The sequence below is a fragment of the Somniosus microcephalus genome, chromosome 13 (genome assembly GCF_052327205.1).
Source record: "Somniosus microcephalus isolate GS21.2 chromosome 13, FLI_Smic_1.0, whole genome shotgun sequence".
In the NCBI taxonomy this organism is placed as follows: domain Eukaryota; kingdom Metazoa; phylum Chordata; class Chondrichthyes; order Squaliformes; family Somniosidae; genus Somniosus; species Somniosus microcephalus.
The window spans coordinates 85,526,752-85,542,250 of NC_140999.1; the positions used below are offsets into that span (position 1 = coordinate 85,526,752).

General features: G+C 46.5%; 1 protein-coding gene across 1 annotated transcript in view; it reads right to left on the minus strand.

Annotated features, from left to right (window-relative positions):
* The window catches only part of LOC147108460 (synaptonemal complex protein 2-like), a 298,366-nt gene that overhangs the window by 131,754 nt on the left and 151,113 nt on the right, over positions 1-15,499 (minus strand). Inside the window, exon 5 of the mRNA XM_086006041.1 lies at positions 5,579-5,727. Coding sequence (XP_085862167.1) covers positions 5,579-5,727 — 149 coding nt within the window. The remainder of the gene's footprint in view (positions 1-5,578; positions 5,728-15,499) is intronic.

A 15,499-nucleotide genomic window follows, 5' to 3' on the forward strand; every position in this document is an offset into this window, starting at 1 on the left:
CACACAACAACGAAGTGGGAGACTCGCTCAGGCGAGTACTGCAGGGCTCCTCCAGAATGGTCCAGACAGCGGAACTGTTGCTTGAGCACGCCGATTGTGTGCTCAACGACGTTCCTGGTAGCTTGATGGCTCTCGTTGTATCATAGCTCAGCAGGGGTGCTGGGCGAACGGAGCGGTGTCATCAGCCAGGTGCACTGAGGATATCCCTTGTCCCCAAGAAGCCAACCTCCTGGGTGATGCGGTGCCTGGAAAAGGTCTGCCACAGAAGTCTGGCGCAGGATGAAGGCATCGTGGCTGCTGCCTGGAAAGTGGGCATTGACAGCGAGTATCAGCTGTCTGTGGTCACAGACAAACTGGACATTTAAGGAATGGAAGCCCTTTCGGTTGAGGAAATCCTCGGCATTCTCTTGCGGCGCCCGCAAAGCCACATGCGTGCAGTCAATAGCGCCCTGCACCATGGGGAATCCCGCTATCATCGCAAAGCCCGTTGCGCGTTCTTGCTGCTTGTCCAGGGTCATGGGGAAAGAGATGTACTCTCGTCTCCTTTTAAAGAGGGCATTTGTTACCTGACGGATGCAGCAATGCACCACGATCTGGGAGATATTGGCGATGTCCCCAGTAGCTGATTGAAATGAGCCGGTGGCATAAAAGTTGAGAGCCACTTATCTTCACAGCCACTGACAGAGACATCCTGCTCCTTAGTTGAGGCTGCAGATCTGGCTGAAGCAGGTGGCAGAGCTCAGTGACCACCTCCTTGCTGAATCGCAGCCTTCGCAAACAGGGCTCCTCAGACATATTAATGTAAGAGAACTGTTGGCGAAAAACCCTGGGAGGGTAAGGTCTCCTGTACCGAGGCCTGTTGGCTCACCTCCGTCTGGCCATGATTGCCACTCTCTCTCTGCGTCTCTGTGCCCTCCGAATGTGATGGAGAAGGATGACGTTCCCATCCATTGCAGCCCCCATAGTATCTGGGCAATCAAAGTTATGAAGGTCAAAAAGCAAAGTACCTGCAAAGTTATGGTCAGAAGCCAAAACTACCTCAGACAGCGTTGACTCAATGCAGAAGTCTCTCTTTGTCTCTCTCCAAATCTCTCTCGCTCTCTCAGAACGAGTGGTGCAAAAATGGCTACCACACAAAAGCCAGGAAGCGGCCCCCTTTAAATAGCGCCCCCCCAGCCCCACAGCGACTGGGATGCGTTCCAGTCAACCTGTCGTTGGTAGCGCCAGGCGGAAAGGAGGGGGGCACCACTCAATTTCCGGTCTGGGGCGCCCCAAGGGCGTTGCACTCTCGAATGACGTCAAGATCTGCGTGCACAGGAGATCGGGCGGTATTGTTTAGCGCCGCTGCAAAATGTCCGGTCAGTCATAGAGTCATAGGGCTAGATTTTCAGTATAGACAGTTTTGGGGCGCTAACCTTAGCGCCCGCCCGAAGTTAGCGCCCGCTCCAAAGTAGCGCCCCGTTGCCGGAAATTCAGTGGCTTCGCCCTAAGAGGTTGGTAGAGCGCTAAAAGAGGCGTTCCACTACTATCTTTAGGCGCTAAGCCGGCGGTGCAGAGCGCAGCGCCCGAGCTCGGGCGCAGCGCACGGCAGACACTCTGGTGCCAGTGAGCTCTTAAAGGGGAAGGGTGCATGTGTTTTTTTTGGAGGAGGAGGGAGGAGGAGGAGGGAGGAGGAGGAGGAGGAGGAGGAGGAGGTGGCCGGAAACATAAATACACCATTCACAACAACACACTGGATCCTTCCACACAACACATGCAGACTGCCGTTTATAGTGCAGGAGGAGTGCCCTTTAATTTGCGCTCCCCAGGGTGTGTTGCGTTCCATTTTACAAACGCTCTGGACGCCAGCCGCAGAATGGGGCGGTCCGACTGAAGTTTGGATTCGGGGCGGCCAAAGGGCGTTGCACGAGGATGTGACGTCATTTTCTGCGCGCGCATCCGGGCGGCCGCTAAACTTTGCGCCGGCGCTAACGGGCAGCTTAATTTGGGGCGGGGCGCAAACTGCGCTGCGCCCGGCCGCTACACGAATAGCGCCCGAAAATCACTTCTCCTAAGGCACTAACTGCTGGCGCAAGCAACTGAAAATCTAGCCCATAGAGTTTTACAGCAAAGAAAGAGGCCCTTCGGCCCATCGTGTCTGCGCCGCCCATCCATCCCTGTCCAGTCTAATCCCATTTTCCAGCATTTGGTCCATAGCCTTGTATGCATTGGCATTCCAAGTGCTCATCCAAATGCTTCTTGAATGTTGTGAGGGTTCCTGCCTCTACCACCCTTTTGGGCATTGAGTTCCACATTCCAACCACCCTCTGGGTGAAAAAGTTCCTCCTCAAATCCCCTCTAAATCTCCTGCCCCTTACCCTGAATCTATGCCCCCTTGTTATTGACCCCCCTACTAAGGGGAAAAGTTCCTCTTTGTCTACCCTATCTATGCCCCTCATCATTTTGTATACCTCAATCAGGTCCCCCCTCAGCCTTCTTTGCTCCAAGGAAAACAACCCCAGCCTGTTTAGTCTTTCTTCATAGCTGAGGCGCTCCATCCCAGGTAACATCCTGGTGAATCTTCTCTGCACCCTCTCCAAAGCAATCACATCCTTCCTATAGTGAGGCGACCAGAACTGCACACAGTACTCCAGCTGTGGCCTCACCAGCGTTTTGTACAGCTCCATCATAACCTCCCTGCTCTTATATTCTATGCCTCGGCTAATGAAGGCAAGTATCCCATATGCCTTTTTAACCACCTTATCTACCTGCTCCGCTGCCTTCAGGGATCTATGTACATGTACACCAAGGTCCCTCTGACCCTCTGTACTTCCTAGGGTCCTACCACTCATTGTGTATTCCCTTGCCTTATTTGTCCGTCCAAAATGCATCACCTCGCACTTTTCAGGGTTAAATTCCATTTGCCACTTTTCCGCCCATCTGACCAACCCGTTTATATCGTCCTGTAGCCTGAGGCTTTCCTCCTCGCAATTGACCACCCCACCAATTTTCGTGTCATCTGCGAACTTGCTGATCATACCTTTTACATTCTCATCCAAATCATTTATGTAGATCACAAACAACAAGGGACCCAGCACCGATCCCTGAGGTACCCCACTGGACACAGGCTTCCAGTCACAAAAGCAACCTTCGACCATCACCCTCTGCCTCCTGCCACTCAGCCAGTTTAGGATCCAACGCGCCAAGGCACCCTGGATCCCATGGGCTCTTACCTTCTTGACCAGTCTCCTATGCGGGACTTTGTCAAAGGCTTTACTGAAGTCCATGTAAACCACATCCACAGCATTTCCCTCATCCACCCCCCTAGTCACCCCCTCGAAAAATTCAATCAGATTTGTCAGACATGATTTACCCTTGACAAAGCCATGCTGACTATCCCCGATTAATCCTTGCCTCTCCAAGTGGAGACTAATTTTGTCCCTCAGAATTTTTTCCAATAATTTCCCTACCAGAGGTTAGGCTCACTGGCCTGTAATTCCCTGGTTTATCCCTGCTACCCTTCTTGTATAATGGTACTACATTAGCTGTTCTCCAGTCCTCTGGTACATCCCCTGTGGCCAGAGAGGTTCTGAAAATTTGTGTCAGAGCCCCTGCAATCTCCTCCTTTGCCTCCCACAGCAGCCTGGGATACATCTCGTCCGGGCCTGGGGATTTATCCACTTTTTGGCCTGCTAAAACCGCTAGCACCTCCTCCCTCTCGATGCTAATATGTTCAAGTATGTCACAGTCCCCTTGCCCGATTTCTATGTCTGCATCGTCTTTCTCCATAGTGAACACAGATGCAAAAAATTCATTTAAAACCCCGCCTACATCATCTGGCTCTACACACAGATTGCCACTTTGGTCCCTAATGGGCCCTACCCTTTCCCTGGTTATCCTCTTGCCCTTAATATACTTATAAAACATCTTAGGATTTTCCTTTATTTTGCTCGCCAGTGTTATTTCATGGCCCCTCCTCGCCCTCCTAATTTCTTTTTTAAGTATGCCCCTGCACTTTTTATACTCCTCTAAGGCTTCTTCCGTCTTTAGTCTTTTGTAACTGCCAAAAGCCCCCCTTTTATTTCAATTTCGCGAGAGACGCAGATATCGCCGCGCCCGGGCGCTAGTTGGTTTGCACCCCACTTAGCGCCCTCTTAAGGCGCTAACGGGTGGCGCTACCAACTGAATTTCCCCCCCATCATGTGTTTAAAAAATGACAGCGAGCACGGATTTCTTAAAAGTAAATTGTATCTGACAAATTTGACTGCGTTCTTTGATGAAGTAATGGAGAGGATGGATGAAGGTTGATGTTATGTATATGTACTTCCAAAGGGCATTTGGTGAAGTGCCATATAATAGACTTGTTAGAAAAATTAAAGCCCAGGGGAGTAAAGGGACAGTGGCAGTGTGGATATTAATTTGGCTGAGGGACAGAAAGCAGAGAGTATTGGTGAATGGTTCTTTCAGACTGGAGGGAAGTATACAGAGGTGTTCCCCAGGGCTCAGTATTAGGGCCACTGCTCTCTTTGATATATATTAATGACCTGTATTTTGATATGTATTAATGACCTGTATACAGAACATAATTTTCAAAGTTTGTAGATGACACTAAACTCGGAAATGCAATGAACAGTGAGGACATAGACTGGTGAAATGAGCAGACACATGGCACATAAAATTTAATGCAGAGAAGTGTGAAGTGATGAATTTAGGAAGGAAAAACGAAGAGAGGCAATATAAATTAAATGGTACAATTTCATACGGGGTGCTGGGACAGAGATCTGGGGAAATCTTTGAAGGTGACAGGCCAAGTTCATAAGGTTGTTAAAAAAGCATGTGGTATCCGTAACTTTATAAATAGAGGGATTGAGTGCAAAAGCAAGGAAGCTATGATGAGTCTTTATAAAACACCGATTAGGCCTCAGTTAGAGTATTGTGTCCAATTTAGGAAGGATGTCAAGGCCTAGGAGAGGGTGCAGAGGAGATTTACTAGAATGATACCAGGGAGAAGGGACTTCTGTTATGTGGAGAGACTAGAGTAGCTGGGATTACTCTCCTTAGAGCAGAGAAGGTTAAGGGGCGATTTAACAGAGGTGATCAAACTTGAGGGTTTTTGATAGTGTAAATAAGGAAAAACTGTTTACAATGGCAGGAGAGTCGGTAACCAAAGGACACAGATTTAAAGTAATTGGCAAAAGAAACAGAGGGGAGATGAGGAGAATTTTTTTCTCAGTGAGTTGTTGAGATCTGGTATACACTGACTGAAAGGGCGGTGGAACCAGGTTCAATAGTAACTTTCAAAAGGGAGTTGGATAAATACTTGAATAGGAGAAATTTGCAGGGCTACGGGGAAAGAGCGAGGATTGAGACTAATTGGCTAGCTCTTCAAAGAGAGACGCAATGGGCCAAATAGCCTCCTTCTGTGCTGCACGATACAGTAGTATGATTTACGTAGATTAGACTAAGCTGCTAAAATATAACACGCAATTTGTTCATTTTATTCCGTAATTTGTCTGAAAATATCCTCAAACTTGAAATTACCCAGCTTAAACATGTCTTACATTTTACATTTCTAAATGTTGATCGCAGTGGAACGTACCTTGAATTTAGTGGAACGGTAAACTTTTCGAACAGTATTGAGGACGTCCAAAGTCAAATCAAAGTATATCTGTATCTGGTTTCCTTCAATGTTTCCAAATCTGACTGGGACATTCATGTTGACAGCTAGCAACCTCTTCTCATCTTTTACTGTTTAGTTCAAGACAGCAGATTTAAATTAGTAAAATTCCAGCAATTACACAAAAAACAAAACAAAGAGAGACAGACAGTGGCGGTAGAGTAACCAAGCAGTCACTTATATTTCACCTTTCCTAATCTCAGACACTTGTACAATTCAATGACTCACTTCCCTCTGCCTGTACCTGTCTGGTATTGCTGTTTAATTTGACTTTGATAACTTTATTATCTGTCCTGAATATCCTCGCAATATTAAATTATCATCCCTATTTTCAAATCACTCCATGGCCTCGCCCCTCCCTATCTCTGTAATCTCCTCCAGCCCTACAACGCTCCGAGATCTCTGCGTTCCTCCAATTCTGGCCTCTTGCGCATCCCTCATTTTAATCGCTCCACCATTTAGCTGCCTTGAACCTAATCTCTGGAATTCCCTCCCTAAACCTCTCCACCTCTGTACCATCCGTGTGTAATTGAGACACGGACTGCAGGAGTTGGTTATAACAGGTGTTTACTGAATGGAGACAAAACTGGAACTACGATACAAAGTTACTACACAGGCTTATATACCGGGGTGGTCACTACTGGTACTGCAGTATACAGGGGCTGCAGAATATAGTTCCTTCTTCAAAGTACATACATTACAATTCCTCCCCTTTTAGCTAAACAGTACATAACATTCGATTAATAATTAAATAGCATATTTCCAATTACGGTTGCTATATACATTAGCTGAAGTTAAGCAATTATAAATTCAGTCATTGAGGAGGCTTCCTGATTCTGTCCGGATAACGCCTCTTTGGGGTATCAGGTTCTTCTGGCAAAGTTGATTCGGGATCAACGTCGTTGTTTGGTTCGTCTGCTTCCAATATCAACGATTCTGAGGTAGATGCAATTGGTACTTCGGTTTCATCACCAGGTGTATCGGATCGTGGTGTGGATTTGACATTTTCCAGTGACTCTAGAATCTGGTCAGCATGGCGTCTTACAATGCTCTCTCCAACGTCCACGGTATACATTAGAGGTCCTTGCCGTGTGCAGATCGTTCCTGGCTGCCATTTCTCTGTGCAGTAGCCCTGGGCCAAAACTGGTTGACCTATCTTAAAACTCCTGGTTGGCCTTTCATTCATATTCTGAAACTGCCTGTTCTCCACATCTCTTCTGATGTTTGGCTTAACCAAATCCAAGCGGCATCTTAGTCTTCGATTGAAGAACATCATGGCTGGAGATTGGTTGGTAACCGCATGTGTCGCAAACAAGAAGTTATCCACCTTCTGTTGTAGGGGTATGTCTTCATTACACATTGCCTTAATAGCCTTCTTGAATGTTTGAACGAACCTCTCAGCCAATCCATGGGTGGCTGGATGATATGGGGCGGATGTGTAATGCTTAACACCATTGTTCTTTAAGAACCTCCGGAACTCTTCAGACACAAACTGTGGTCCATTGTCAGAGCAAATCTGTTCAGGCAGATTCGTAAGACTGTGATGGTTTTTTCTGTGGTGGTTGAGGACATTTTTATTACCTCTGGCCACTTTGAATGTGCATCCACCGCAATTAAAAACATCGAGTCCATAAATGGACCAGCAAAATCAATGTGTACCCTTTGCCATGGAGATGAGGGCCACTCCCATGGATGTAGAGGGGCTTGTGGTGGGGCGTTTTGGACCTTCTAGCATCCTGTACAGCTCTTGGTCATCTCTTCGATTTCTCTATTGATTCCCGGCCACCACACAAACGCTCTGGCTAAGTTCTTCATTTTTACCCCTCCCAGATGGCCCTCATGAAGCTCATTGAGCACTCTATCCTTCAATTTGGGTGGAATTACTACTCTGGATCCACACATCAAGGTTCCTCGGCACACTGACAGCTGTTCTCTTCTCGGCGAGAATGCTGGCAACAGTGGTTCGCCATGTGCTGGCCATCCCTTCACCGTTAAATCATAGACCCTGGAGAGTGTCGGGTCATTTCGTGTTTCCTTTTCTATGTTTGCATTCGTCACAGGGAGACATTCGACTATGGTCGAGTGGAATATCTCCACAGGATCCACTGCAGGTGCTTCTTCCACCGTCGGCAACGGTAGGCGCGACAATCCATCCATGCTGTTTAGTTCCTTTGTACTCGATGTCATATTGGTGTGCCCCTAGGAAAAGGGACCACCTCTGTAGCCGTTGTGCTGTCATTATCGGGATGCCCTTCTGAGGGTTGAAAATGGAGACAAGAGGTTGATGATCAGTTAGTAGAGTAAATTTCTGTCCGTGCAGGTAGTGATTGAACTCCTTCACCCCCCACACCAGGCTGAGGGCCTCTCTGTCAATCTGGGCGTAGTTACACTCGGCTGCAGTTAACGAGCGTAACGCAAAAGCTATCGGCCTCTCTGAACCATCAAGGGATTTATGTGACAGTACCGCTCCAACGCCGTAGGGAGACGCATCACACGCCAGTCTTATCGGTAGTGATGGGTTGTAGTGAGCCAATACTTCTCTTGAAGTGATCAGGCCTTTACACTTCTGAAAGGCCCGCTTACATTCATCGCTCCATTTCCATGCTACTCCAGTTGGTAGCAGGGCGTTCAGTGGGTGCAGAATAGTGGACAAATTCGGCAAAAACTTATTGTAGAAATTCACCAATCCGAGGAATGACCTCAGTTGCGACACATTTTCAGGCGCTGGAGCTTTAACTACCGCTTCAATTTTGTCAGGGGGCTTATGTAACCCCTCTTCATAAATCACGTGGCCACAATACGATATTTGTTTCTTAAAAAACTCACACTTGGGGCGATTGGCTCGTAGCCCATGTTCTCTTAGTCTAGTGAGCACCTGCTCTAGGTTGGCAAGGTGTTCACTGTCATTTTCACCTGTCACTAGGATGTCGTCCAAGTAACACTGAGTCCCCGGAATCCCTTGCAGGACTTGTTCCATCGCTCTTTGCCATATAGCCGGAGCTGATGCAACTCCGAATACCAGTCGATTATACTGGTAAAGACCTTTGTGAGTGTTTATCGTGAGATATTTCCTAGAGGATTCTTCAACCTCCATCTGCAAATATGCTTGCGCTAGGTCAATTTTTGTAAAACGTTTCCCTCCAGATAGTGAGGCGAAAATATCTTCTATCCTCGGAAGAGGATACTGTACTGTGTGAAGGACTGGGTTCACAGTCACCTTGAAGTCCCCACAGATGCGAACCTTCCTTGGCTCCTCAGACTTATTGTTTAACGTTTTCTTCATGACAGGAACGATGGGTGTCGCCCACTCGCTCCAGTCTACCTTAGTTAGCACGCCTGCATTCTCCAGATTCTCCAGCTCTGCCTCGACGGCTGGGCGAATTGCATACGGTACCGGTCTTGCTTTGAAAAACTTCGGAATTGCATTCTCTTCTATTTTTATCGAGGCAGTTACGCCTTTAAGAGTTCCCAGTTCTTGTTGAAATACCTCTTTAGCGTTCGCCAAGATTTTTGACAATCGTCCAGGTGTGACGTCATCATCCTTTTTACCAGCCACCGTCAGTGCCTGAATGGAGTGCCAGTCTAAACTTATCTTTCTGATCCATTCACGCCCCAATAACGGTGGTCCACCATCTTGCAGTATGTACAGATACAATTTCTGTATTTCCTTGCCGTTGTATTCGACAGGCACCCTTATTTTCCCTCTGGGGTATACTTTCTGCCCCGTATATGTCTTCAAGACAATGGATGTCTCTTTCAAGGGTATGTGTGAGAATAGCTGCTCGTAGTCTCGTCGATTCATGACGGTCAGGGCTGATCCTGTATCCAATTCCATTTTGACTTGGGACCCTGCTATCGTGAGGGTGACCCAAATGGTTCGGTGATCCTCTTTTGTGATTACGTTGTGTAGTTTGAGACAGCTTAGTCTCTTGTTCCCAGATTCACTATCGCTCTTCTGGTCTTCGGAACTACTGTCCGTCATCTTTTGTACTTTCCTGTACTTTTCCTTAGTAGTCTTTTTGTTGTCATTAGTCTTCTTCCCGGACCTGCAAACTCGTGCAATGTGTCCCATCTTTCCGCATTGCCTGCATGTTTTGTCCTTGGACCAGCAGTCCTTCTGGTAATGGGTTGTTCTGCCGCAGCGATAACATTTTTCAAATCCCCGTGTCATTTCATGGGTGCCATATTCCTGTGGCTTTTGCTGTATTTCCGCAGCTCCCCTTGCTGCTGCTTTGTACGATACTGCCACGCTGAAAGCCTTATCTAGCGTCAGCTCTTTCTTTGAGAGTAACCTCTTCTGGGTTCCTTCACTCAGGAGTCCACAGACAAATTTGTCCCGTAGGGTATCTGCCAGGCCTGCTCTGAACTGGCAGTGCTTTGATAGCTTGCGTAGTTCCGTAAGGTAATCAGCATTGCTCTCATCTTTATGCTGATTTCTCTTGTGGAATTTAAATCTTTCTGCTATCAGCAGCGGTGTAGGATTTAGGTGTTCCTGTAGGATATCAACAATTTCGTTAAAACTCTTCGCCATCGGTTTGACTGGAGTGATCAGGTTCCGCAATAGGCCGTACGTTCTTGCGCCCATTAAGTTTAGTAGTACCGATGCCTTTTTCTCATCGGCTACTTCATTTGCCTTGCAATATACTTCGACTCGTTCCACATACGTGGTCCAGTCTTCTATTGCATTATCGAAGGCAGTGATATTGCCAGTCTTCGGCATCTTGGAGATCTAAGATGGCGCCTCCCGCGCTTTGCCTTCTGACCCGATTGAACAAAATGGCGCCTCCCGCGCTTTGCCTTCTTCCCCGCTGGATTAAGATGGCGCCTCCCGCGCTTTGTCTTTTCCTCTGCTGCTAGCGCTGTTGCTGGTGTTTTTATGCCTTGATGGCGACGCCCTATGGTCTTCGCGCACTTCCCCCCCGCGCTGCTGCCAACGCCGCTCTCCGCGGTCCCCGTGGCAAACTGCAGCTCCTCGCGGCTTTCTGCGCTTCTAATTTCTTTTATTTTAATTACTGTTCCCGTCGTCAGAGCAGACCCTATGGGCCACTTTCCTCCCTCTTCTCGGGTCTGTATGCTGCCCGGCTTCGTAGCACCGGCCGCGCCCTATGTGCTCCACCCTCTCTCTCTCTCCTCTTCCCAACAACGCTGCTCGGCCCCGTTGAAAAGCCACCCGCTCGAGCTCTAGCCCGCCGCAGCCCAGGAAGGATCAGTGTACTGCCTGCCACCAGCCCGATTAGCTGGAACACCATAGACTGGATAACCAAGCCCAGCTCTCGACAGCCTCTCCTGCAAATCTTCGAATTCGATGAATCAGAGGGCGGTTGCCCACGGTCGACGCCTGTTTCTTCTGTTTTTTTTTTTCTTTTTGGATTTCTTCCTTCTGGCCTCGACCTCTAACTACTTCGCTTCAGGGATGGATCCCCGTGAGGTGGTGCAGAACTGTAGGTAAGTTCGGATCTGTTCGTCGCCAGTGTAACGTCCGTGTGTAATTGAGACACGGACTGCAGGAGTTGGTTATAACAGGTGTTTACTGAATGGAGACAAAACTGGAACTACTATACAAAATTACTACACAGGCTTATATACTGGGGTGGTCACTACTGGTACTGCAGTATACAGGGGCTGCAGAATATAGTTCCTTCTTCAAAGTACATACACTACAACCTCTCTACCTCGTTCTCCTCCTTTAAGTTGCTCCTTAAAACCTACCTCTGACTAAGATTTTGGTCAATAATATCACTTTATGTGGCTCAGTGTCAAATTTTGTCTGATTATGCTCCTGTGAAGCGCCTTCGGACGTTTTTCTTACGTTAAAGGCGCTATATAAATACAAGTTGTTACTGTACTTATAAAAGTACCTTCTGCATCTCCTAGGTAAAAGTTCTTGCAGAAAAAGACAAGAGAATCTACTTTTACTACACCACTGACGACAGACTGCTCCTGTTACTGTTACAACCACTGACTACTTATCAAGCGGTGCAAAGCCCTCTTATATTTATTTCTTAATTTCAAAGAAAATTTTCTTCCGTTTAACTATTAACTAGAGTGACATGAGTGCTAGAAGGTTTTGTCTCCTCGTCTACCAATCATTCCCAATAAAAGTGGAGTTCCTGTGAATGTCAAGGATCCATTGGAGCATGACCTTCGTGTAGCTGGACAGACTTTGTGTCATGAGAACATAAGAAATAGGAGCAGGAGTAGGCCATATGGCCCTCGAGCCTGCTCCACCATTCAATAAAGTCATGGCAGATCTTCTACCTCAACTACACTTTCCCGCCCTATCCCATCGGGAATGTTAGCATAGTGGTTATGGTACTGAGCAAGTAATCCAGAGGCCTGGATTAATGATCCGGAGATGTGAGTTCAAATTACACCACGGCAGTTGGGGAATTTAAATTCAGTTAATTAAATAAATCTGGAATAAAAAGCTAGTATCATGAAACTCGGTTTCCTGTAAAATCCCATCTGGTTCACTAATGTCCTTTAGAGAAGGAAAGCTGCCGTCCTTACCTCGCCCACTCACTGAGCCTGTCGAGATCCCCTTGAAGCCTCTTCACAACTGACACTGCCACCTAGCTTTGTATCATCAGCAAATTTGGAAATGTTACATTTAGTCCCCTGATCCAAATCATTGATATAGATTGTGAATAGCTGGGGCCCAAGCACCGATCCTTGCGGGACCCCACTAGTCACAGCCTGCCATCCTGAAAAAGACCCGTTTATCCCTACTCTTTGTTTTCTGTCTGTTAACCAATTCTCAATCCATGCTAGTATATTACCCCCAATTCCATGTGCCCTAATTTTGTCCACCAACCTCTTGTGTGGGACCTTACCGAAGGCCTTCTGAAAATCCAAATACACCACATCTACCGGTTCCCCTTTGTCTACTCCACTAGTTACATTCTCAAAGAACTCCAATAGGCTTGTTAAACAGGATTTCCCTTTCATAAATCCATGTTGACTCTGCCCAATCTTACTATTATTGCATCCTTTATAATAGATTCCAACATTTTCTCAACTACTAGCAAGCCACTCAGTTGTACCAAACTGCTATAAGAAACAATAATAAGAATAAAACCAGACGGACCACCCGGCATCGACTTAGGCACCAGCTTCGGACACAACAACGACACACTCAGCCCAGTCAACACTGCAAAATCCTCCTCACTAACATCTGGGAACTTGTGCCAAAATTGGGAGAGCTGTCCCACAGACTAGTCAAGCAACAGCCTGACATAGTGATACTCACAGAATCATACCTTTCAGCCAATGTCCCAGATTCCTCCATCATCATCCCTGGGTATGTTCTGTCCCACCAGAGGTGGCAGCACAGTGGTGTACAGTCGGGAGGGAGTGGCCCTGGGAGTCCTCAACGTTGACTCTGGACCTCATGAAATCTCATGGCTTCAGGTCAAACATGGGCAAGGAAACCTCCTGCTTATTACCACCTACCGCCCTCCCTCAGCTGATGAGTCAGTACTCCTCCATGTTGAATACCCACTTGCAAGAAGCACAAGGTGGCTGTTATGTTCATTAATAACTAGTCGTTTTCATTATGAACAGCTAGCTTGAGCTAGTCACTTTATTCATGCCATGTGGACTTCAACAGCATCCATCTTGACTACTGCCTTCTGGGTAGCCTAGTGCATCATGGGTAGTCCCACTCTTATATACATACAGCTAAACATACAGCAACATACAGCTCCACCTAGTGTACCATTCTAGAATGACATATTACTGATCATTACATCCCCCTTTCTTTGAGGTTAAACAAAATCAATATCAATCAACTTTCAAGAAAAATGATAAAGATGACATCAGTAGCACTTTTGTTAGTGCTCTATAAACATAAACATTTTCACAACATTCAACACATTTTCAAAGCTTTACTTTATACTCAAAGATGAAGTCTATCAGGCTTTTTTACTTCACGTGTGGATCTTCTCAGCACGGGTAAGTCTGATGTGTTTTCATGAGAGACTGTATGTGTGTTTGTGTTAGATTGTTCAGGTGGTGATTGACAAGATTCAGTTGCGGCATTGTCATCGATTTGCTCTTGGATAGTTTCTTGTGTTTTTAGGAGGGAATGGCGGTTCCTCCTGAGAATCTGTCCTTCCTCAGTTCTAACAGTGTATGACCTTGGTCCTACTTCCTCAAGAACTGTAGCTTTCCTGTTCCATGCATCTGGATCCTCAATCCTGACAACATCATCCCTTGTCAATGGTTTCAGAGTTTTGGATGACTTGTCATAGTATGATTTCTGTTTCAGCTTTAACAGTTGAAGTCTCTGTCTCAGTTCCTTACTCTGCTTTTCTTTTGCACAGCAGGGTAGTGTGGTACGCAACTTGCGACCCATTAGGAGTTCAGCAGGTGAAGAACAAGAGTCTAAAGACGAGGCTCGGTAGCTTAGCAGGGCGAGATAAGGATCAGACTTGCTTTCTGTCGCTTTCTTCAGTAGCTGTTTGAGAACTTGAACGCCTTTTTCTGCCTTACCATTCGACTGAGCATACAAAGGACTGGATGTGATGTGCTGAAAGTCATAATGTGCTGCAAACTGTTGCCACTCCTTACAGTTGAAGCACGGACCATTGTCGCTAACGGCAATCCTGGGAATTCCATGTCTAGCGAAGATGGATTTCACATGCATTATGACACTGCTTGCTGATGTGCTTGAGAGCAGCACCATCTCAGGATAGTTAGAGTAGTAGTCAATCACTATTAGATATTCTTTACCATTCAAATGAAAAAGGTCCATACCAACCTTTTGCCATGGTGCTGTTGGTAAGTCAGCTACGATCATTGGTTCCTTTGTTTGTTTGTTTTGGTGTTTCTGACATGTCTCACAATCGCCTATCATGTTCTCAATGTCCTTATTTATGCCAGGCCAATAAACAGTGTCTCTTGCTCTCCTTTTACATTTTTCAATTCCGAGGTGTCCCTCATGAATCCTTTTGAGCATGTCTTGATGTAGAGCCTGTGGAATGACTATTCTGTTCTGTTTTAGTAATAGTCCACTTGCGACACTCAATTCTGACTTTATGTGAAAGTACTTTGGACAGGAACCTTTTGGCCAACCATGATGAATGTTCTCTATTACTGTTTGTAACACTGTATCTTTTACTGTTTCTTCTGCTATTTGCTTTGATTTTGTGTCTGACACGGGCAGCGCAGCAGTGACCATACTCACATGAACATCCACGTCTTCTTCAGTAGAGCTCACTTGACTCATTGTGGGTGCTCGGGATAGTGCATCTGCTAACACTATGTGTTTGCCTGGTGTGTAGATCAGTTCAAAATCATATCTTTGCAGCTTCATCATGAGTCTTTGTATCCTTGGAGACATCTCATTCAGATTTTTTTTTATGATGGCAACCAGTGGGCTGTGGTCTGTCTCAACTGTGAAGGTGGGAAGTCCATATATGTAGCCATGAAACTTTTCTAGTCCAACTACCAAGCCTAGACATTCCTTTTCAATCTGGGCGTATCGACACTCAGAATCAGTCATAGACCTGGAGGCATAGGCAACAGGCTTCCAATCTTCACCCACTGCTTGTAGCAAGGCCGCGCCTAGGCCATCTTTTAATGCATCTGTTGACACTTTGATTCTCTTTGTTGGGTCAAAGAAGGTGAGTACAGGTGTGGTTGTCAGCACTGTTTTAAGGTTCATCCACTCTTGTTCATGTCTTTCTGTCCATGTGAACTCATTTGTTTTACGTAGCAGGTCTCGCAGACAGGCTGTCTTGGCTGACAAGTTAGGAATGACCTTTCCAATGAAGTTTATCATCCCCATGATGCGTAGCACTCCTTCTTTGTCAGTGGGTCGGGGCATGTTGAGTATGGCGT